Source organism: Sebastes fasciatus, chromosome 22, assembly GCF_043250625.1.
Source record: "Sebastes fasciatus isolate fSebFas1 chromosome 22, fSebFas1.pri, whole genome shotgun sequence".
Lineage (NCBI taxonomy): Eukaryota > Metazoa > Chordata > Actinopteri > Perciformes > Sebastidae > Sebastes > Sebastes fasciatus.
In genome coordinates this window covers 17,150,450-17,173,056 of record NC_133816.1, presented here as the reverse complement: position 1 = coordinate 17,173,056, position 22,607 = coordinate 17,150,450, and the positions used below count along the sequence as shown (strand labels likewise).

The 22,607-nt window shown below is 42.9% G+C and overlaps 3 protein-coding genes and 1 long non-coding RNA gene across 5 annotated transcripts in view; 2 read left to right on the top strand and 2 right to left on the bottom strand.

Moving 5' to 3' along the window:
* Positions 1-8,542, top strand: part of kdm6ba (lysine (K)-specific demethylase 6B, a) — a 100,692-nt gene extending 92,150 nt beyond the window's left edge. For both annotated transcript variants that reach the window (XM_074624513.1, XM_074624514.1), the window contains 13 exons: positions 81-3,772; positions 3,945-4,071; positions 4,431-4,536; positions 4,664-4,869; positions 5,071-5,174; positions 5,259-5,327; positions 5,505-5,653; positions 5,795-5,909; positions 6,034-6,221; positions 6,468-6,609; positions 6,903-7,029; positions 7,411-7,581; positions 7,737-8,542. In XM_074624513.1, coding sequence (XP_074480614.1) covers positions 81-3,772; positions 3,945-4,071; positions 4,431-4,536; positions 4,664-4,869; positions 5,071-5,174; positions 5,259-5,327; positions 5,505-5,653; positions 5,795-5,909; positions 6,034-6,221; positions 6,468-6,609; positions 6,903-7,029; positions 7,411-7,581; positions 7,737-7,757 — 5,217 coding nt within the window. In that variant the 3' untranslated portion in view covers positions 7,758-8,542. The remainder of the gene's footprint in view (positions 1-80; positions 3,773-3,944; positions 4,072-4,430; positions 4,537-4,663; positions 4,870-5,070; positions 5,175-5,258; positions 5,328-5,504; positions 5,654-5,794; positions 5,910-6,033; positions 6,222-6,467; positions 6,610-6,902; positions 7,030-7,410; positions 7,582-7,736) is intronic.
* A 2,272-nt stretch (positions 8,543-10,814) lies between these two features.
* On the bottom strand, positions 10,815-11,277 carry LOC141761315 (gastrotropin-like). The gene is made up of 2 exons (XM_074624651.1): positions 11,151-11,277; positions 10,815-11,035 (listed from the first exon to the last, which is right to left on the bottom strand). Exons 1-2 carry the CDS (start codon positions 11,215-11,217, stop codon positions 10,815-10,817), a joined length of 288 nt encoding a protein of 95 aa, XP_074480752.1. The 5' UTR covers positions 11,218-11,277.
* Positions 11,278-18,140: 6,863 nt separating this feature from the next.
* Positions 18,141-22,350, top strand: tmem88b (transmembrane protein 88 b). The gene is made up of 2 exons (XM_074623812.1): positions 18,141-18,545; positions 21,319-22,350. Exons 1-2 carry the CDS (start codon positions 18,141-18,143, stop codon positions 21,601-21,603), a joined length of 690 nt encoding a protein of 229 aa, XP_074479913.1. The 3' UTR covers positions 21,604-22,350.
* LOC141760749 (uncharacterized) lies at positions 18,407-21,396 on the bottom strand. The gene is made up of 3 exons (XR_012592440.1): positions 21,258-21,396; positions 19,439-19,558; positions 18,407-18,540 (listed from the first exon to the last, which is right to left on the bottom strand). It is a non-coding gene; the product is annotated as an uncharacterized LOC141760749 (long non-coding RNA).
* Positions 22,351-22,607: the final 257 nt, after the last annotated feature.

Genomic DNA, 22,607 nt, shown 5'->3' with positions numbered 1-22,607 from the left:
GTTATCCCAGCTGCAGTTGTTAAGAGAGTGATCCTTATTTAATGTATTAATTGAAAATGGTTCTGTGTGTGTCTCTTCAGGAGTCGGGCATCTACAGGCCTCCAGGACTGCTACCTCAGCGCCAGCAGAGCCACAATCAGGTCGTGGATAGTCGGGTCCCAGGTCCTTCCCAGCATCACCATCATGTCATCCCTCCTCTGCCCCCAACCAACTCCACTCGAACACCCGTCATCACCGCCAATCTGCCCATATCCCAGGCCTCTTGCTCCATCAGCGGTTATAGCAGCAGCAGGAGCTCTAGTGGTGTAACCATGGCTGGCGTCTCCACGGTGACCACATCACCCCCTGCTGGTTGCTCTGTGAACAATGGCAGTTGGCAGAGAGGAAGAGAGCCCCAAATCTCCACCCGTGGCGTCCCTAGCGCCACCTCTCAGCTGGACGCTCTGCTGCAGCCAGGATGTCAGAGAGGCCAAACTGCCAACCAGCTTCACCAGCAGGGGCTGCCCAGACCACAACAACATGGACCCGCCAAGTCCCGGCCCATGAAGGAGAAGACGTCGTACTACGCTCAGGCTGAACTGGAGCAAACTCCTGCATTCTCTTCGTCATCTTCTTTGTTCTCCTCAGGGCACCAGAGGGCAGGGGACAGTGTGATTACAAGCAGAGTTTCAAATCCTCTTCCTATCTCTCCTGCTACATACCGCTCAGCTCCACGCTCCGCTGTCAATGCTGCACCTCAGCCTTCCAATCCAGCCCTCTCCTCCAGACTGAGTCATCAGTCACAATTTGCCTCGCCACAGGCGTACTCTCAGCCCCAGATTCGTCCACCAGCTCCGACTCCTGTCCCTCAGTCCATCGAAGAGGCTCTAGACAAGCTCGACGCAGAGCTAGAGGGTCACATGCAAGCTGAGGAAAAGAGGAAGAGGGACCGAGAGGAGCAAGAGAGAAGAATCAGAGAAGAGGAGAGGCGGAAGAAAGAATGGGAGATGAGACAAAAGCGGGACGAGGAGAGGAAGAGGAAAGAGCTGGAGAAGAAGGAGGAGGAGAGGAAGAAGAGAGAACTCGAACGACAGGAGGAGGAGAGGAGGAGGAGAGAATGGGAGAGGCAGGAGCAGGAGAGGAAGAGGAGGCAAGAAGAGGAGAGGAGGAGGAGAGAAGCAGAGCGCCTGGAGGAGGAGAGGAAAAGGAGAGAATGGGAGAGGCAGGAGGAGGAGAGGAAAAAGAGAGAATGGGAGAAGAAGGAGCGGGAAAGGAAGAGGAGAGAGTGGGAGAGGCAAGAGGAGGAGAAGAAGAGGAGAGAAGCAGAGAGGCAGGAGCAGGAGAGGAAGAAGAGAGAACTGGAGAGGCTGGAGGAGGAAAAGAAAAAACAAAGAGAGCTGGAGAGGAAAGAGGAGGAGAAGAAGAGAATGGAGCGGAAGAGGGAGGAGGAGCTGCGCTGTAAAAAAGGCAAAGAGCAGACTGCTATTGAAAATCTGGAGAGACTGCTCTCCTGCAACACTTCCCAAACACCTCCACCTCCTCGCCTCTCTTCTATTACTGCAGGTCCATCGCCTCCCAGCTCCCAGGCTTCACCTCCTTACCCCTGGCTGAGCCGTGGTGGCGTACTCCCCTGTCCACCAGGCCAGACCTCCACCACCACTACTCCTGCAGAAAGGCTGCGACCGCCCCCTCTTACACCTCAGACCGAGTATGCCAGGGAAAAGCAGAGGCAGAGGGAGATGTGGAGCAACAGCGGCGGAACGACATTCAGTCCCTCATCAACACACAATACCTCAGGGATGAACCAGTCGGTGTACCCGAACAAGCCCCCGGCAATGCAAGCCGCACCCAACCAATCCAAAGATGCAGCCAGGGAGAGAGACGGCGGCCAACTCTCCCTCCCTACCTTGGCACTAAGAGAGCCCCCAAAACTGTATCAGGCTTTTCCCAGAGACAGCCTTCCGCCACCGCCTTTGTCCTCCAGCTCCATGAGGGGAATCCTCAACAAGCCGGGGTCAAGAAGCGGTTTGGAAAACGCCAGCAGCTGTGGCGCCGACTCGGCCCAGTTCGAGGAAGAGCCCTCTGAGTTGTCCACGCTGCTCCCTGATGGTCTGGCTAACATCATGGCCATGCTGGATGAATCTATCAAAAAGGAAGAGGAGATGTATAACAGTGAAAAGACCGGGTCCACAGGTCTTCTTGACAACTTCGCTCCTAATGTCCCGCCCATCAAGAGCTACCTGTGTGCCCCAGACCTCATTCCAGCAATGAAGCATCAGCCCAACCAGGAAGACTTTGGATCCAATCCGCACTCGAGCCCTCCCGTGCTCAGTCGCCAAGGCTCTCTGGCGTCCCCTTGCAGCCGAACATCTTCTCTCAACGAGGAGGACGAGGACTACCTTAAACCTTCTCCAAATGTCCCTCTGATCCCTAAACGCTCGATGGACATGGGAGTGGGGAACACCAATTACCGCCACAGTGACCTGGCTAAACTTTACGGCCTCCCCGAGCAGACTAAAAGCGAGGCCGACGAGGAGGACGATGACGAGGACTCTGAGACGCCGTCTTGTTCTCCGCCACCCCAAAGACCCCACCTCCACCAAACAGGTGTAAACAACATGTTCAAGTTAGCGACAGTCCTAGAGAGCCAGAAGTACGCTTACCGTGGTGGGCCTTTTGGGAGACCCCCTCCATCAGCTCTGCTCGGGGTCAAATATTCCTCTTCTCTGTCACTGGGCCCGGATATCTGCCGCCAGCAGCAAGGCAGCTCTCCCACGTCAGATTCAACCAATCCACCATTCAGTCCAGCTGTCCCACCTCTAAAGTCCTCCCCTCTTCCTCTGCTAGAAGACAAGAAACCTAAAATAGAAGACGCTGATGTCTGGAGAGATGATGGAGAGACAACAGAGGACAGAATAATCAAAAAGGAGAGCACTGTAAAACCTCTTAAGGTGGTCAAGGAGGAGCGGCTGTTGACGACCATCTCTGAGTCTTCTCTAGCAGAGTTGGGCAAAAGCTGCGAGGTCATGCTCAGTCGACAGTCACTTCCTAACAAGAACTCCCTCGATAAACCCGACGGACATGTCAAAGTGAAAGACAGACACAAAACTGAGAAAGTAAAGGAACACAGAGAGAAAGACCGGCACAGGGACAGAGACAGAGACAGAGATAGAGAGAGGGAGAAAGAGAAGAAGAGGAAGCACGGCCACAGCCACAGCAGCAGCAGCAGGAAGCACGAAGACAGGAAAGACAAGAAGAAGCACAGAGAAAAGAGAGAGGAGATGGCCTTCTCCTCTTCTTCATCATCATCATCTTCTTCCACTCACTCCGGCTCCGGCCACAAGCGGCACAAGGACGGCAAGAGCCGCAAGGACGGCAAGAGCCACAAGGAGAAGAAGGATCGCAGGATTCTCGGTGACCTCAACCTCCAGAGCAAGGAGGGGTCCGACAAGAGCTGGAGTCATTACGACAAAGAAAAAACGAAACGCAAAGAAGCCTCCGGCGCCGGCTCCGCCAGCGAAGGGGAGCATGCAGAGTGGGCCTCGAGAAGTTCTGGAGAAAGATCTTCCGAGGACAAAAAGGACTCTGAATCGGGTTCTTCACTGGGTTCAACGGACTTCTTGAAACTGAAGGCGCTGTCAGACGGGCCCCCCAAAGAGCTGAAGATTCGCCTAATCAAAGTGGAGAGCGGGGACAGGGAGACATTCATCGCCTCGGAGGTGGAGGAGAAGAGGATCCCACTGGAGGAAATCACCATTAAGAACAGCGCCAGTGAAATCATCAGGTCCTGCAAGTAAGTACACTGTGGAGGAAGATGTCTTTTATGCAACAGGTTAGAGTAGTAGATCTGTGTTGAGCAAAGAAAACAGACCCCTGCGGTAGCTCATGTGAACAGGAGTAGTAACAGAAACCTGTGTTTTGTATCTTCATGTTTGCATCAACGTGTTCTCTTGTATCTGTTGTAGGGGCGCCAGAGTGAAAGGGAAGTACAGGGAATCGTATTTGCTCCCAGCCTTCTCTGTCAAGCCCACCATGACCTCAGACGAACCCATTCCCAGAGAGAAACTCAACCCGCCTACACCCAGCATCTATGTACGTCACCATGTCCACTACATTTCACACACACACTGTGTACTAGCTTTCTTTATCTTTGATTTGATACACATAGGAAATCAACATTTTTATCCATTATTATATATGGTAAAAAGAACAAATAGTCAAATATAAATAATTATAAATCAACCAACAAGGCAAAGGTGTGAAGGCACTTCAATGTTTAATCAGATAGCACACAATAATACACTCTTTAAAGCAATAGAAGATAGTCAGTTTAAAATGTTGTGTTCACTATAGACAGTTATTTAGATGCCTTAACATGCCTGTGCATTGAAGTCAACTGTGCTGAAGCAGTTTTCGTTACTGTGTATTGACGTGATGTTTCTTCTCTGTAGTTGGAGAGTAAGAGGGACGCCTTCTCCCCCGTGCTGCTGCAGTTCTGTACAGACCCCAAGAATCCTGTTACCGTCATCAGAGGCCTGGCTGGATCTCTACGACTCAGTGAGTGACTGTTAATGCTTTACATTTATTTTAGGGCTGTCAATTAATTAAAATATTGAATCACGATTAATCGCAAATGAATCACCTAGTGTGTATGTGCCTAATGTTTCCTCTCATTGTTTTTTAGACCTGGGGCTCTTTTCTACTAAGTCACTGGTGGAAGCCAATGCAGAGCAGGCGGTAGAGGTGAGGACTCAGGTACAGCAGCCTGCTGATGAGAACTGGGACCCCAGCGGGACGGGCCAGACCTGGCCCTGCGAGAGCAGCCGCTCCCACACCACCATCGCCAAGTACGCCCAGTACCAGGCCTCCAGCTTCCAAGAGAGTCTGCAGGTAAATATATGTTCTACTACTGCTGCCACTAATAGTGATACTGTTACTACTGATAGTTCTCCTACTCTGACCCCTTCAGGTACCACTATTTCTGCATTTATGTACACTATTATTCACAGTTAAATGGCTTTATATGTTAGAGTAAGGACTTCTATGTTGCTGCGATCCAGCTGATAAAGATGTTGTGATCTGTGTCCTCAGGAGGAGAAAGGCAGCGATGATGAGGATGATGAAGATGAGAAGGAGAAGAAGCCATCAAGCAGTTCTGATACTCCAAGCAAGGAGAGCTCTAAAGAAAGTAGCAGGTAAGGGCATTGTTAAAAGAGCTCAGTTTCCTAATAGTGTTTTGCAACTTGTAGTAATAGTAATAATGCTTTCCATTTCCTCAGTGCTGAGCAGAAACAAGTGGGGAAGATAATCAAGTTTGGCACCAACATTGACCTCTCAGATCCCAAGAGGTGAGCGACTTCAACATATTACACTCACACAATAGTGATTTGTGTAGCTAAATATGGTGGTCAACATTACATAATATTTGAAAGCCACTACATTGTTGCATTGCCCTCTAGTGGTCAAGTGTCAATACAGAAATAAAAAATACATTACTAAAGATGAAAGTTGACGTCTCTACTCAGGTGGAAGTCCCAGCTTCAGGAGTTGCAGAAGCTGCCAGCGTTTATGCGCGTAGCATCCAGTGGAAACATGCTGACCCATGTCGGACACACCATCCTGGGCATGAACACTGTCCAGCTCTACATGAAGGTTCCTGGGAGCCGAACGCCAGGTAAACGACTCTCTTTAATGCCTGAAATGGGTGGAAGACACCTTTAGTTAAAACAAAATGAAACACAAGTTACCATCTGAATTAAGATCTGTTAATTCTTAATAAAATATTAACAGAGGATATTCTGTCCTTAATCAACAGGTCACCAGGAGAACAATAACTTTTGCTCGGTGAACATCAACATCGGCCCTGGAGACTGTGAGTGGTTCTCTGTCCACGAGAACAACTGGCAGGCCATCAGTGACTTCTGTGAAAAGTGAGTAGAAGGAGACAAATCTGAGAATGCAAGCTGATATTGTTCAGTTTGTATTTGCATTTTAGGAATTTGGATAATTTAAGATGCTTAGTCCTACACAGTTCTAACATCGCTTTCCTCTTAGGCACGGAGTGGACTACCTGACCGGGTCCTGGTGGCCGGTGTTGGAGGACCTCTACAAAGCAAACATCCCAGTGTACCGCTTCATCCAGCGGCCTGGAGACTTGGTGTGGATCAACGCTGGAACTGTTCACTGGGTTCAGGCCGTTGGCTGGTGCAACAACATTGCATGGAATGTCGGACCTCTAAATGGTAAGGAGTAGAGATGTTAATAATTAACCGTTAACCGACATTAAGAATTTTAAGCGATTAACGCTATCGCAACGCACTAATCTTATAATAATCGGTTAACGAGGGTTGGTTATCAGTTTCAAAAAAATTCAAAATGATCATCCCTAGTAAGCGATGCTCCGTCTAGTGACCAAACACAGATTACTTCAACAATATAAAGACTATTTTGTGAGACAGTGTTCAACATTGTTTCATGTGTATCTGCAGCTTACCAGTACCAGCTGGCCCTGGAGAGGTTCGAGTGGAACGAAGTGAAGAAGGTCAAATCCATCGTCCCCATGATTCACGTATCCTGGAACGTGGCCCGCACTGTCAAGATCACCGACCCAGACACCTTCAAGTTGGTCAAGTGAGTACAGATGAACAAGTTTATTATGTAGTTACACCTAGCTCAAACTAATGAACAGCCCTGAAATCAATCTTCATGAAGGTTATAATGTGAAAGAGATCTCTCGGTAGTCCACAGCACTACTCCACAGCCAATATGAACATTATAACCTTTATGAAAGTGGGATTTATTGCAGGGCTGTTCTTTAGATTATTATACATACACAAGGCTGTTCAAAGAAAAATAGATTTAAATAGATTTGCACATTCGATGGCAACTTTATATTAATGTTGGTTTCTTTATCTTTCTGCCAGACACTGCTTGCTACAGTCCATGAAGCACATCCAGATCCTGCGGGACCAACTGGTGGCTAACGGCAAGAAGCTTTCCTATCAGAGTCGGGTCAAAGACGAGCCTGCCTACTACTGCAACGAGTGTGATGTGAGTAGCCATCAGTCAATCAAACTCATTCCTGTAACACTCGATAACAGCAGTTACAATGACCCAGTTTCACCACCACAATGTCCATGAAGACATCTCTAACCATTCCTGCAGAATGAGCAACTTCCCCATTGTCCAGCCATTTGCTTACTGTGCTCTAAATAAGGTTGGGCTGATGTCAAACCAGTTTGATATTAAGCCACAACACCAGACCAGTATACCGAATTTAACCACTAGGTGTCGCGTGGTGTACCATTCTTAGTGCAAGCTGACGACACGCAGTTTGATACTCAAGCCATAAATTGACAGTAGGAGTATTTACACAATTCCTTTCTTCAACTACCTTGAATGTTTCCTAACTTGTTCTCTCCTCTCTTACAGTTGGAGGTGTTCAACTTGTTGTTTGTGACAAGTGAGAGCAACAGCAGGAAGACATATGTGGTTCACTGTGAGGACTGCGCACGTCAGCGTAGCCCCAACCTGACCAACGTAGTGGTGCTGGAGCAGTACCGCATAGAGGAGCTCATGAACACATATGACTCCTTCAACCTGGTAAGCAGACACGTACCTCCATTCAATATCGCTGTCTTTTCGATAGTTGCCATTCAGCTCCAAGAATTTGGATGCTCTTTTCTGACGTGAAATAAAAACAATTGTTAATTCAAGTCACTAATGCATTGTCTGTGTTGTGTGTTTGGTCTCACCAGGCCCCCTCCTCCTCCCGGTGACAGAGCTCCCCTCCTGCATCTCCTCAGCCATAACCAAAACTCCTGCAAGCCAGGACAAAAAGACACAGTTTCACTTTGGTTTTCAACTTAACCTTTCATTATTTAAGATCATTTTTGCTACTACTACTACTGCTAATACTTGCCGAACAGCCAGTTGAATACGTTTACTCATCATTACTGTTTACAAAAAGAAATACCAAGCCGCCAATACAATACCAGTTTACTCTCAGATGGTGCTTTCAACCAGACACCCTGGCAACAGTGAAGTTGAGAACCAGGGGGCAGTTGGTGCTGCCATTGAACAAACTGCGGAGGGTAGTTTTTGGTTTCAATGGCGTGTTTCTGTCAGTACCAGAGAGAACTCCTTTCTGTTGTTGTTGTCTTGAATACTGAAAATTTGTACATGTTTGCAATTTTTTGTGGGGTGCTGTCTTTTTTAAAAATAATTTATTGTTTTGTTTTTTCTAAACTAGATCAGCCTAGATATATACCACATTGGCCTTGTATTTAGAAAAGAGAGAAAATGAAAAATACTAATAATAGAGATATGAACATTTTTCTAAAGCATTAAGAATTTAAAAAAAATACAAATGTTTGGAATGCTTCAAAACATACGGGTTTTAACGACTTTGGTTGTTTTGGGGGGGATTTCATTTTGTCTTTCAGATTCTTGTATGTGTTGTAAATCTTGTGTTTGTATGAATTATACTTTTGTTTCCTCTGGAGATTAATATTAAGTTGTCACTCATCATCAGGTCTTTTTGTTCATTTCTTCCATCTCTGTATGGAGTATCTCTTTAAAAAAGAAAAAAAATCATTGCCATCTGGTGTTTGTGTGTTGTACCTCTGATTGTTTTGTTCCAATATGCAGACTTAGTATTTCCTGGATTTTTTTTGGCATTGTACATTTAATTTAAAATGTTTCCTCTATTTATTGGATATCAATGTTCTCCCTTTTTTAATAGGGTTGTACAAGTTTGCGATTTTTTTATTTTTTTTTCCCTCTTTATTTTTTATAGTGACCGATTGCTCTGTAAGAACTGAAATGTGGGGGTTGTGTGTCCACGGGAGTGGAGGCTGCTGTTCCTCTGGTGCTTGCCTCTCATGACTCCTGCCTTTTTCTCCTGATATATATTAAATGATATCTTTATCTTGAATATAACACCACCTTTCCTGTAGACAATAGGCACACTGCTCACGTAGAGAAGATGACTAATGGAATGCTGTGTTTGTATGCTCATTAAGGAAAAAAAAAACTTTTTTCCAAAGTGTTTTGAGAAATGGTAATTTTTTTTATTATGTAGGGGGCTTTTAGACGAGATTTTAATGATTTTATGATATTATCTGTTGAATATGATAACGGGATAGATGGTGCTAAATGTTCTCTTTGAACAACTTTTTTTTTCTGTTTATCTTCTTAAAATGAGAATTCTATTTTTCCTGTTGCAATATTACCTTACCCTTTTCCTTCTCTTTGTGGTCATTTATTTATAACTGCACTGTTTAGAGAATTCACACAGACATACTTGCAGACACACACACCAAACTGAGCCAGACATGTCTTAAACACTTGTGAATTTGTGTGACATTACTATTAATAATAAACGCTTTTTGATAAATCTACTAAGTGGGACCTGACCTGTTTTTTTTCCAGTCGACATGCTTAGTGTTACAGCGTGAGTATAAAAGTATCAAGTTAGTCAGTCAAATTCTGTGTTGGGGCGTGGAGCATAAGAAAATACTGTTTAAAAAGTCATTACCATTTACTATTTGTATTACTACTTATAGCTGCTGTAACATAATTTGATCACCCCCCACCCAGAGCCGGGTTCTGACCGAGGTTTCTACCCCTTAAAGGTTAATTTTTCTTGTGACAACTTAGTCTGGAGCCCTGAGTACGTGGTTTGTTTACATGACAACGTGAAGGCTGAATTCTTTGCCATCATCTACGGTTGACTTATTCCTCGTTCGGATTCTCTTATTTGAATGTTTTTTTTTTACTATTTGAACATATATTCAAATATACTATGACATTTCTTCATACTATGACCTTTTTTCAACGTACTATACTATGACTTTTTTTTTAACATACTGTGACGTTTTTTTGTTTTTTTCGACACGCTATACTAAAACTTTTTTCGACATGCTGTATTATGCTTATTTTTTGACATACTATACTATTACCTTTTTTTTGTTTTACTTTTTTCGACATCCTATACTATGGCTTTTTATTGACATACTATGGGTTTTTTTCCGAAATACTATACTATGACTTTTTAATGTTTTCGACATACTATACTATGATTATTTTTCAACATGCTACACTGACTTTTTTTTCAACATACTATGACTTTTTTTTTTTCTCGACATACTATAACTATGACTTTTTTTTTCTCGACATACTATACTATGACTATTTTTTCGAAATATTATAGATTACTTTTCATTTACTTTTTTCGACATACTATATGACTTTTTATTGACATACTATACTATGACTTTCTAATTGTTTCGACAAACTATACTATGACTTTTTTTTAACTTTTTACGACATACTATACGATGACTTTTTATTGACATACTATGACTTTTTTTCGACATGCTATACTATGACTTTTTTTCGACATGCTATACGTTGACTTTTTTTTTAGACATGGTATACTGACTTTTTCCACGTTATACCATGATTTTTTTCAACATTGTATACTATGACTTTTTTACGACATACTAGATTACTTTTTTCGACATACTATACTATGACTTTTTTTAAACTTTTCTTGAAATGCTATATTATGCCTATTTTTCTAAATACTATGACTTTTTATTTTTTTCGACATACTATACTGTGACTTTTTTCTTTACATACTATACTATGACTTTTTAAAATTCTTTTTGACATGCCAACAGCATGTTGAAAAAAGTAAAAAAAAAGTCCATAGTATAGCATATCTAAAAAAGTAAAAAAAAGTCATTGTATAGCATTTTGAAATAAAAGTCATGTATAGGAGCACCGGAGGACACCAGACTTTTTTTTTACCATATTTGTTGCTATTCTACTTACTGCTGCTTTAAAGAACAAACTCTGGATTCTTTGCCTCCTACCTTGAATTTCTTTCCTCCGATGGTTTCCATGTCGCACTCCTTGTCGATGGTGAACTTGTTGGTGACCTTGGCCCCTTTGGGGTAGATCTTGGTCCAGGAGAAGTCGTTGCCGACCTGGGTGATCTCTGTGATCAGCTTGTAGTCGCGGCCCTTCTCAGTGATGTCATCGGGGATACCTGATGGAGAGGGGAAAGAAGAGGAGTTTATAAAAGCTCAAGTTAGTCCAGCCAATCAGAGAGGACTGAAGTAGGGAAGTAAAACGCATGGCAGAGAAGACTTATAGTTTCTCACCGATCAGCTTGCAGAATGCGTCGTATCCCTCCTGGCTCTCTGTTTCCCAATTTCCAGCGAAGGCCATTTTGGTGGTTTTAGGTGTGTGGAGGCGTGAGATGCTGAGGCAAGCTGAGGGAAAAGTAAGGTAGTGAGACCAAGACTGCTCCCTGTTTATATACAGTACACCTCTCGCCGCCCCCCTTCATCTGCATGTGATGACACAAGAGTGCAATTAAAAAGTCATTGATAAGCATGTTGAAAAAAGTTTTAAAAAAAAGTCATAGTATCTACAAAATAAAAATGAAAAAAAGTTATAGTATGTTGAAAAATAAATACCTTTAAATACCTTAAAATATTTTATATATATATATATTTTCATTTCAAGACGTGACAAAATGTTAAGGACTGAACTAGCCATACAAAGCTTTAAACTTGAAATTAAAGTGTAAACTGACAGTTTTTATGTTTTCTCCATTCATTCCCAAAGGAGTAATTCTTTTTCACAACACATCCTCTCTCACCTTTGGCAGCCAACTCACTGCCCTCAAATGTGTCAAAGCCCACCTTAAACCCATTTACACTCCACTCCTACAATAACAAGTCGTATCCCTCGGTCGTGCCAAACATTTGTCACAGCTTTGTCATTCGCGTCCTAATCTTGAGCTTGCTATTGTTAGATATGCGTGTGAAAAAATAGAAGACTGAAGTCCATAGAAAAGTTTCCATTTAGACATCAGCATCCAGGGTAAACTAAGGAAGGAGATTGTACTAGCAGCAAAACTTCACAGAAAGCAGAGCAGGAAATAGCAGTAACAAGACTGCTCAGACTTCAGTTTCCTCACGGATATATCAATAGGGAGTCAAACAACACTTTTTAAGACTTTGCAAAAAGCAGAGCACTAATGAATGTTTTCCAGGAACAATCATCACATTTGTGAATAGCCACTGCTTCATCCGAATGTGTAAACCCACCAAATCTCCCTCTTATTCACATACAGTATACTGTACCTGGCTGAATTGCATGGGGGAATGTCTTTTTATGTCATGTTGTGGAACCTATTAATTAAGGGCAGAAAAGTCCGAGAAAGAAATCTGACCATGCAGATGTCTTGAAAATGTTTGCCTTGAGAGCCGTTATTGCGCCCGACTGTATAATCGTCAGTGTTTCCAGGCAGAGTGACAAAGCATTGGCAGGTCACTGTGTCCTCAGGTCAAGTTGGGGGCCACAGGACCGTCAGAGGGACAGAGCATCACTTGACAGACTGAAGGAAATCCTGTTTCAAACCACACAGGAAGACCACCTCCGTCCGTCCGTCTGTCTGTCCACCCCGCTGCAGTCAAGTGATGATAAGAGGATGAATGCTCTTTCCTCCGCAAAAGACAAAATACTTCAGCGGTCCAATCAACACCACACGGTGTAATCATGATGGACACAACTTTGAAGTTTGTTGATGCTGCTCTGGTTGAACTATCTCATCTGTAATGAAAAGTTACACAAAGGGAAGTTCATATGAATTCCTCTGACAGCATTGACATAACAGCAACATCAACTCAAAGACGCAAAATGCCAATAATGAAATGATACAAATCATCTAATGAAAGATGAAGTCCATATACTAATATCAATGGGTTTCTCACCTTTTACTGTAAACCATCATGCTGCTTGTAGATACCAAAATACTGTTAATTCAGACATATTACAGGGGCATGAAGAAACAGAAATCTCTTCATAGTTTCCACTCACAGAATAGAAAAAAAGGATAGCATGGGGACCAAAGGACTGGAAGTAAACAAACATTGCAAGCTCAAAGCAGAGGGAAAAGGGTAGAAAGTCAGGGATCAGACAACACTAATTATTTAGCTTATGCTCTGATCTTTTATCATTTAACTGATTACCGCCTTCCTCGATACCTTTGTACTTCTCTGTATTCCAGAGAATCCAAGTTTTTATCTAAATTCATCTCCTGATAGTGCATGTATATTTCGTCATACATTGTAAACGGTGCAGACTGACGTCTCTTGCTTGGCGTCACATCTTGTATCTTTACATCATGTAACTACTGTAAAACCCAAGCTTTGACCTCTGATATCTACCTCAAAAAGTACACATCATTTTTTCAATTTCAGCAGGACTTAATCCTAATCTTGTTATGTAGTCTTAATCAACTAATTAATCTCAACAACACAAGGACGTTGGTCATTTATGTTCGAAGCTTAAAGGTTTAGCTTTGTCAAGTCCTAACAACGGGATGTTTTTAGAGGAGCAAGGCGACGTAGCGTTCAGAGACAATGTCCTTCAAGAGGAGGAAACAGGCCTCAAACACTGTTTCCTCTTCTTTAAATGTCATTACCCTTTCAGCTCAGGTGCTAATTTAATAACTCATTTCCCTGAAAGAATTAATAATTGTACTATTCAAAAGATGCAACTGTATATGTACTGTACGCGTCTTAGTATTTGTTAATTCAGTACTACTGTATATTTACTGGGAACAAACTAGACTTGTTGAAAAGATCAGCAGCCGCTGGTTAGTTATCCTGCAAAATCTGCTGGATGGCTTAATAGTGAAAACTATTCTAATTACTGCTCTAACATTGGAGATGAACATTCACACAACGCACGCACAAGTTGTGTGTCTTCGATACAGTGGTAGCTCTCAAAGGCAATTCATATGTGCAGTTGTTGGATGCAATCATTGATGGTGTTGAAACAAATTTGCGTTAAACGTCTTAACTTTGACAGCTCTAATAAAATAAATAAATATATATGCATTTGATTATTTATTATTTTATTTTCCTGCATAATGAAGCTCTGTCTTTAATAAATTGTGTATTTAACACTGCTGCATTAAAACATAGGCACAAGCAAACCAAACATGTACACAACAGACTTGCACTCTCACAGATGCACACTACATAAGTAACTTTTGGTGTCTCACATATTACACTACATTGTGTAACGGGAGCAGGGCGCTGCTCTTCCCAAGCAAACAGATAAAGGTTCTAGAAGCTAAATAAACCTGTACATCACATAAAAACAACAGTCTCACATCACCTATTAGTTGCATAGCATAGAGAAAAAGTAAATACCACATCAATCTTAAAACAAAATGCTACTTCAGTGAAGAAAACAATTCAATTCATAGAAGAAAATTCAGGTTTATCTGCAGGTACAGCAGTAAAAATCTGATTAAATATATGCACAGGTTCCTCTTAACTAATGGAGGTGAAGCCTTTTCATTTTGTCTGACACATAACATTGCAATAATCCCGTTCCAATTTGTTCAAGACTCTTATACCACCAAAGATTACAAAATATACAACCTAAATAATGTGTTCAGCACCATGGTACCGCTTCTCTACTACTCTTAACACAAGACAAGTCTGTCTCTGCTGCCCTTCCCCCCCTCATTTTCTGCTCTCCTGAACCTCAACTTATCAGGCAAGCCGCCTCACTCTGACCCCCAACACGCAACACCCAGCCCCCACTGCCACAGACACAGGGTAAAGGGGGGGGTGCAACATGTCCTGGATATGTGAGGTGGAATGCATGTGCTCAGAGGAGTTGTTGGAGAAACGCAGGAGTCTTGATAAGCCTGGTGGGTGGAGAGAAAGTGGGATGGATGCAGGGAGCGCAGGAGGAGGGAGGGAAGGAGAGACAACACTGTGGACTCAATCAGATGGGGAGGTACTAAGGGGAGGGCGAACAGACAGAAGTTTGACATACTTAAGACAAAGACCACGGCAGTTGTGAGTGAAGTTGTTTCAGCCACCAAGGAAGGAGCGTCTCTGTGTTACTACTTCATCACAACAGCATGGAAATTTGATTTTGCATGTGGAAAAGAAAACAAAGACTCACACACAATCAGCTCCACTGACAACTCTGGATAGTGGAGAGAAGCAGCAGGAGACCAGAACTGCAGGAAGGCAACATACCAACATACCACCACTATATAGATAAGGCTTTAAGAGGGAACCTCCAAAAACACACCAACATCTCTTTCAACTTCACACAAGGAAAGGAGGGGAAAAGAGACAACTAAAAAGGACTTTGTTGAAGAGTTAGCAGAGAACTTGTGTGTTGAGGACTGACTGGAGAGAGGTGGTCTTGAGAAGAAGCGAGACAAGCGGCAACAATCTGGAGGACCAACAGCAGGAGGTGTACCGGGACCCGCAGCACAATGTGAGTACAAGTGCAGCCGCATCACTGAAACACATTTAAAATCCTATCATTATGATTCAACCGCTGAGACATCTTCATACAACTGATTACAGTGAAAGGAAGCCAAGAGATATTACTACCAATGAACATGAAGCAACAAGTCTAAGAGGTCTGAGAGACATAGAATTCATTATCACAGCTGCTTTGTTCCAGACAATAGAATAATAGAACAATAGAAAATCTCCCTGCAGCATCCAAGCATAATAAGAACCAGCATAGCATCTATTCCACATGATGGCATGCACACTATGAAGAGTTTAAAATCAAATCAAGAAGATGTGTTCGGTGACTACATGCCACAATGTGGCAGCTACGTTAACACGTTGCACAATATGCCCTTACTTAGAAATCCTTAATTTGCGTCAAACAATGGCATGACGTGTTATTCAAAGAAATGCTTTTCAAACAATAAGAACGGTGAGTAAAATGGGTGGAGACCCCAAATGTATTTTCAGTAAGGTGCACAATGAGTCACCTCACACACATGCATGTGCGCTTACACACTTTCCTGCCAGTCCTTCCTACGTGACCTTCCACCTTAAAACAACAATGGGAATCAGACGTGGAAAATAAACAACGCTCAAGCACCCAGGACAACATCGGAAATATTGTCCTGCACTGTCAACTACTATTTAGTGAGTGTGATATAGAAGCACAGTTTGAGGTGTTTTTCTTAAACAATAAATGCCCCCAACATGGGTAAGAGTAGCGTTTCTGCTCAGAGAAATGATGTTGGGCATATGCTTGGCTCTACGCTCACGCAAGCTGAACTATACACTCAACTTATGTAGGGCTGAATGGGGCAGCGGTTTCATTGGACCCCTCACACGCTACCACCAATACAGCTATAGTCCTCTGTTGGTCCTTACACTTCAGCATTAGACACTTGAACTTGAGAGCATCCTGGTGTTGTACACGTACAAAAAAGTGAGCCAATATGGTACTTTAGCAGTAATAATACTACGTCTGGAGCTATTAAATTACTATGTGACATTTACCCCCATTGCAATTCAACAAATAATTCATGCATGCCATCTTAAGAGCAAAATATCTTCATATTAACAGTAAAGATTGCATATGTGAAAGCATCCGTCTGTCATGTTGGCTAAAAGGAAAGACTGACAGGTTGTCGTTCCTACTGGGATTTTTCCATTACTGTAGTTTTTTGGCAGCTGACTCAATTACTCAGATGTCCCTTGTCTGACTGGGGCATCACCGTCTCCTGACCTTTAGGAAGTGAGGATATCCTGTACCAGTCACAGCTGCGTACCAAATAAAATCCGTCATGAAACCGAATGAATGCAAACGAAGGGCTTGGCCTCTGTTTAATGCTGCCAACACAGAAAATGTTAAATTATAAATCAAAAGGCAAGTTAGACAGCCAGCATTGTGCCATAATCACATCATATATTAGGGATGCTAATTTAAAAAACATGAAAAATACAACCGCTAACCGATTATTAACCGTTAACCGACAAGATTAGTGCGTCACATGCAGTGGTGCGCCAGCTGCAGTGTATGAGCACAACAGACAACTGAGTCCCCGGTTCACCCCACAGTGCTGATGTATTGTTGCATATATTTTTCCTTTAATGCTTATGAGGTAATTACTTATTGATTAAATGTTTCTATGAGATCCTTGTATTAACACTTTTCGCAAGAATATATTTTTTAGGCTGATACCAATATTTGAGAGAAACAAATCTGACAATGATATTTGGGCTATAACATTTTTTTTTTTTTTTTAAAGATCCCTTTAATTAGTCTGTTTATTGTGAGCAAGATGCAAAGTACTTTTACAGTTAAAACATTTTTAATGTTGTAAAAACAAGTTTTTAATATATTAACTTAATGTACTGAGGAGGCGCAATTTCAGTATCATACTGTATGTTTTGTTCAAATTAAATGCCGATGGTGGTTACATCTGAACATCTGTCTTTAATATCATCTCTGCTTAACCCACACACATGACAACACGTATAAACACAAGCACACGGTTGTACACAAACAGACTTTGATGCTAGTTAGCCTTCATCTCTCCACTACACAAACTACATATAGCAATTATGGCTCCTTTCCTTTTGGACAATCAGCTCTGATAATCATCACCTCACAGACGGCATCACACGAGGCTTGCTTCCTGACGGATAAGACCTCTAACCTCTTAGTGAACCCAGAGCCACTAAGCCTATGAAAAGTGGAATTTGATTAGTTACAAAAAGTATTGTGTGACTATAGTACCAGACTACTTTTCTCATTCTGTCTCTTAATTGGTAACTTTGGTATTTTTCAACCTGTACCTGGTTTTTGTGTCTCAGTGACTAACGGGGACAACTATTTTTGAAATGAGTCCAGTATTGAGGGAGAACGCTGCAGCCGGCAGCCACGAAACAAGCTGCAAGTGTCAATGTAACTTTACGTTCACTAAAAGTCTTTGTTTTGTTCTCGATCTGGTCTGTTGTTGTTGTGTCCAAGTCCCGCTCTCATCTGTGGTCATAGGGTCACAGCACCCACAGGAACGCCACCAGTCTCCCGAGCTTCATGTCCTTGCAGTAGCTAGTTCACCCTCTTCTGCCTGTTGTGCTCTCTCCTCGTTCCTTCTTCAATTTGTAGGAGCTTAGACGCAAAAACATTGGAAAATAGGTTGAAAAACACCGAAGTTACCCTTTAAGACGTGTTTTCCACAAATATAGCCTCAAAACATGTTAATCAGGACTCTGTCATCTATTCTGATTAAATGTCTATTTCCATCTGACACACACACGCCTTTAATTTGCCCACAGTTCACCATGAGTATGACTGGTACTCTAGAGAAGGGGGCCCACCACCAAGCCTTGGACCTGTCAGAGGAACTGCCGCCTCATCACCACCTCCACCACCACCATAACAACCTCCACCAGCATCTTCACCACTCCAACTCCCTGGCCTCCACCACCGCCATGGGTGGAGGCAGAGAAACACCTTTACGTGTCGTTGTACCTCCTCCGTATACTGCAGCTGAGAGCGGCGGAGGGGGCAGTGAAGCTCCTCTGGAGCTGCGGGGGTCCCTGGACTGCTGGGCCTGCTCGGTGCTGGTGACGGCTCAGAATCTGATTATTGCCACGATCAACGCCTGCCTCGCTGGACTGGTGTTCGGGACCATCCTGACGCCGGCCATTGTCATGGTGGTGTTTGGCTTCCTCTGCCACTCTACAGTAAGAACGGGGGAGATAGGGGAGAGGGTGGATGAGTGAGTGTGAGCACTGTATGCATGTTGAAGGATTTGGGATTTTTATGCGAGTGTGGAGGCTCTTTTCTGCAAAGCGCTCTTCTACAACTGGCCAATGGTCAGTCACAAGAGCATAGAGAAGAGCATACAGACATTTGGTACAGAAATCTGTGCAGAAATGTGTTGTGTTACTGCACTGTTGCACATGGACACACATCTTCCATAGTATTTTATCAGACACATAATTCACCTGTTGACAAAGTCAAATATTTGCACTCAGAAAATATTGCCAAGCATTCATTTGATTGGCAGTGAAAGTAATATATCTCAGCACCAGTACAATGACTTTTGGTTTGAGAGTAAAAAATGTGTTTGCGTGCTAGTAAGGATAAATGTTTACACATACATTTGCTACATCTAAACAAAAGATGAGAGGAACTGAGAGATGGCTACATCCATCTTTTTTTATAAAACATCTAAAAGTCCTAATCTCATAACTTTGATCCACAAGTTTGAAATACTTGTGCCTGGGGCTTAGGGTGGGGTTTGGCTCCATCAGTGATGAGAGGTTTTATAATCAGATAAGTCTGAGGTTCTTTCAGATGTTGAGGAGATGGAAGAACTGGAGTGGGCGAGAGGTCAGGAGTCTAGGGAGCCAGACGTCAAAACCGAAACTTTAAAAGACCGTTTGGTAGCTAGTTGGGGATTAAAGGATGCTTGGGAACAGACAAGAAATAAAAATGCACAGAATGTGAACTGCTGAAAATGTAGAAAAGACATGTAACTCAAACAAAACAACCTAGTTGACCTGTTAGTCAGTAAGCATTAACCTGGGCTACCCCAAAATGTCATCACGGTTCAGAGACTTTTAATGCATACCGATGGCATTTCTGTAGGCCGACGACCTCCTTAATGACCGGAGAGACCAGGGTTTTCTGTTCTCCTGCTCTCTCACAATTAGGCCTCATGTGACAGCAGCTTAGAGGGATTAGCCAGGACCTGGGAGGACGGAGAGAGGGGGAGAAATCAAAAGAAAAAAGGGGTGAGAAGAAAAGCAGAGAAAGACAGGTGGGATAAGTATTTAGGGTTCTTCGAATTGAACAGGCAACATTTCAAGATAATTGAGGGAATTCTGTTTGCAAAAGTCATCCAAAAACACATCCAACACAATATATCACATGAGCAAAAATAAGCACACTCTTAAGAGGGTTTTCGCCATAAAACCTGGCTCAGATCTGGAGCCATCACAAACATGGGAATACTTGTGAGTCTTATCTGTTACACCCTCAAAGCTCCCCTGCACCCTCCTTTTACCCTTGACTTTTTTTAAACCGTGTACTGCAGTTTAAACCATCTCTCTTACTTGCTTACTCTTCTTCTAACTCCCTCCCTCCTTAATGTTTTGTTTTCCCTATCCGGCTGGGATTTCTTTCAGACCAGCTGTAACTCTATATCTATCAGGATAGCATCACAATATTTCTTTACTTTTGTGTAAAATGTATGCAACTACCAATATTCATTATATAACTATTAAACTAATGCTCAATCTTCTCCTAAAAGGTTTATGAATCAAACCATATCCTTGACCGTATTACCTTGTCATCATGTCCTCTACTATAATAAATACTCTTCTTTCCCCCCGAGCTCCCTCCGTCCTGCAAACCTTTTTTACTCTCTGCACTTTCCTCATGCACTCGAATGTTCACTTCATCCTTCATGGGGCGATAAGAATGATTCAGGCCTGCTGTCTCTCCATTCCTCTCCCACTCAAATCCTGACCCTTTTACCTCCTCTCCCACTCCCCCAGTGTTCAGCTCAGCAACAAGTGTACATGCTTTGACATACAGTATATATACTGATCAACAGTTGTTTCTAAGGAGTTCCTTCAAGTTTAATTTATTTGTCAAAATGAAATTTAGTGGCCTATGTGCATGTGAAAGCGCGTGTGAGCGATCTCAGACTACAAACTGGTGTCTGTCCTCACCTCAGACACACATACCACATAGAGCAAGTCATCTGTTGTCCTTATCTGCTCTTCCCTGCACTTCACACAAGTATTTAAATCACTGATGTTCTGTATGTGCAAAGACAACAAAAAATACAGACTAAAACAAAAATCTGTGCCGCAAGTGTATCCAATTTTTAAATCTCTGCTTGACATGGCAAATATGAAAATATAATGTTAATGCAGTAGAGGGCCCTATGCTGTCTCCATCCTGCATAAGTGCTGCATAATTTGCAACGGGATTTCATACAGCACAGCTGAGCAGTGAATGGTGTCACTGTTACATCATCTACTGTATACTGCTGAAGCATCTTTGAGTAAAACAGCAGAGTCAATCTGAAAGGTTTTCTCTAAGCATTAATAAACAAGAGCAGAAAATATTGAGATCACAAATAACCATATTATGACTGGCTGGAAACCAGTTTGATGCCCAGACCGACAGAAAATATTTTGATTCGTAAAAGGGAAAGAGTAGTACTTGTCCTTCCCTATTACCACATCAGAGGTGCCCTTGAGCAAGGCCTTTAACTCCCAATTGCTCCAGTGGAGCGGCTCAGTGGCCAACAGATCAGACTGGGGTTTTATTGGGACACTTCCCGGTGCGAATGTGTGCAACTGTGTGAGAGTGGCGCATTCCTGAAAATGTATTACTCTTAGTGAAGCCATGTTGAAATAAGCGTCACACAGACTTACCTCTACAACATCCTGCCGCCATATAATTCCAGCTGCTGTTTTTCTCCTCTCGTCGCCCCAGGTCCGTCCTCACGGGACGACACCCTACTGCTCAGACCTGCTGACTGACGGAGGCTGCGTGGCTCTGCTGGTGGTGGGCTTCCTCTTGGTCACCCCTCTGCTGGTCCTGGCGTTGGCTGCATACTGCCGCCTAGCCCGACACCTCCAGCTGGGCCTGTGCTTCATCCCGTACAGCCGGGCCGTGTACAAGAACCTGCCGGCCACCCATAACCGTGGCATGGGCGGTGGCTGCTGTGGCGGCCGAAATGGAGCCGATGGTAGTGGGAAAGGAAAGGTCTGGGTGTGAGATAAAGATGGGAGAAAGGGTGAGAGGGGAGGAAGACCATTAGATGAAGAATATGAAGGGAACAGAAGAGAACAGGGTGGGGGGTTGCATGGGATGACAAAACAATGCAATTGATGTACGGAAGAGAAAAGTGTATATCAGAGGAAGGGAGGAAGTTGTAAATGGGAATTACTGTAACAACCAGATAAACATCCTGGAAGATAAGTTATATTGTTATAATTCATAAATACTGACTAATGACTTACACCCCATGCTTAACGTCAGAGCAACATTATTGATTGTTCAGAAAAAAACAATGTACTAAGGTATTTTGTTTGTTGGTATTATTCCACTGGACACATTGGCTGTTACTGGAGTCTTATAACTTTCGAGTTACAACATGGTGTCATTAAGTATTGAGCCGTAGCTCTCCAACACGCTTGGCACACAGGAGGCTTCAGTTGGTTGCAATCTCCTCACATCACCGCTAGATCCTACACACTGGACCTTTAAGTTAAGTCATTATAAAGAATAAAGCATCTAAACAGATCTGCATACAACCTTAACTTTCCTGAATGAATCAAAGAAAATTGTAATACTGAAAATAGCACACTTCACAAAAGGTTGTACTGACACTAAACATAACTGTATCTTATCACTTTTATGTTATTATGAAAAAATATTTGTTTTATGTAGTTTTCTGTTAAGTTGTGGCAATTTCTCGTGTCATTTCCTTTTTTATAAATAAAGTTTTTGGATTCAGCTGGAGTCGTGTGTGTAGTTTTTGCATTGGTGGGATGGTTGAGTCTACTACTACTACTACTACTACTACTTGGAAAAGGAAAGGATTATGTACGATTCTTCCCAAATAAAGAGCAAACCTCAGGACCAGCCACCACCAATGTGAATGTACACACAGTTCAAAAACAGTTGCGAATGCCACCGGAGATACACTGCTTTTCTGTGAACTCATTGTTAGGAAATGTCCCTTGAGAAATTATTTCAGTGTAATTATAAAATGCATG

What these genes read in the sequence shown, in the direction of transcription:
- LOC141761315 (XM_074624651.1), bottom strand. Translation starts at nt 11,217, where the DNA reads ATGGCCTTCGCTGGAAATTGGGAAACAGAGAGCCAGGAGGGATACGAC. An exon ending in CGCATTCTGCAAGCTGATCG is followed by an intron (nt 11,036 to 11,150) that starts GTGAGAAACTAT and finishes CCTCTCCATCAG; the next exon opens with GTATCCCCGATGACATCACT.
- tmem88b (XM_074623812.1), top strand. Translation starts at nt 18,141, where the DNA reads ATGAGTATGACTGGTACTCTAGAGAAGGGGGCCCACCACCAAGCCTTG. An exon ending in GCTTCCTCTGCCACTCTACA is followed by an intron (nt 18,546 to 21,318) that starts GTAAGAACGGGG and finishes TCGTCGCCCCAG; the next exon opens with GTCCGTCCTCACGGGACGAC.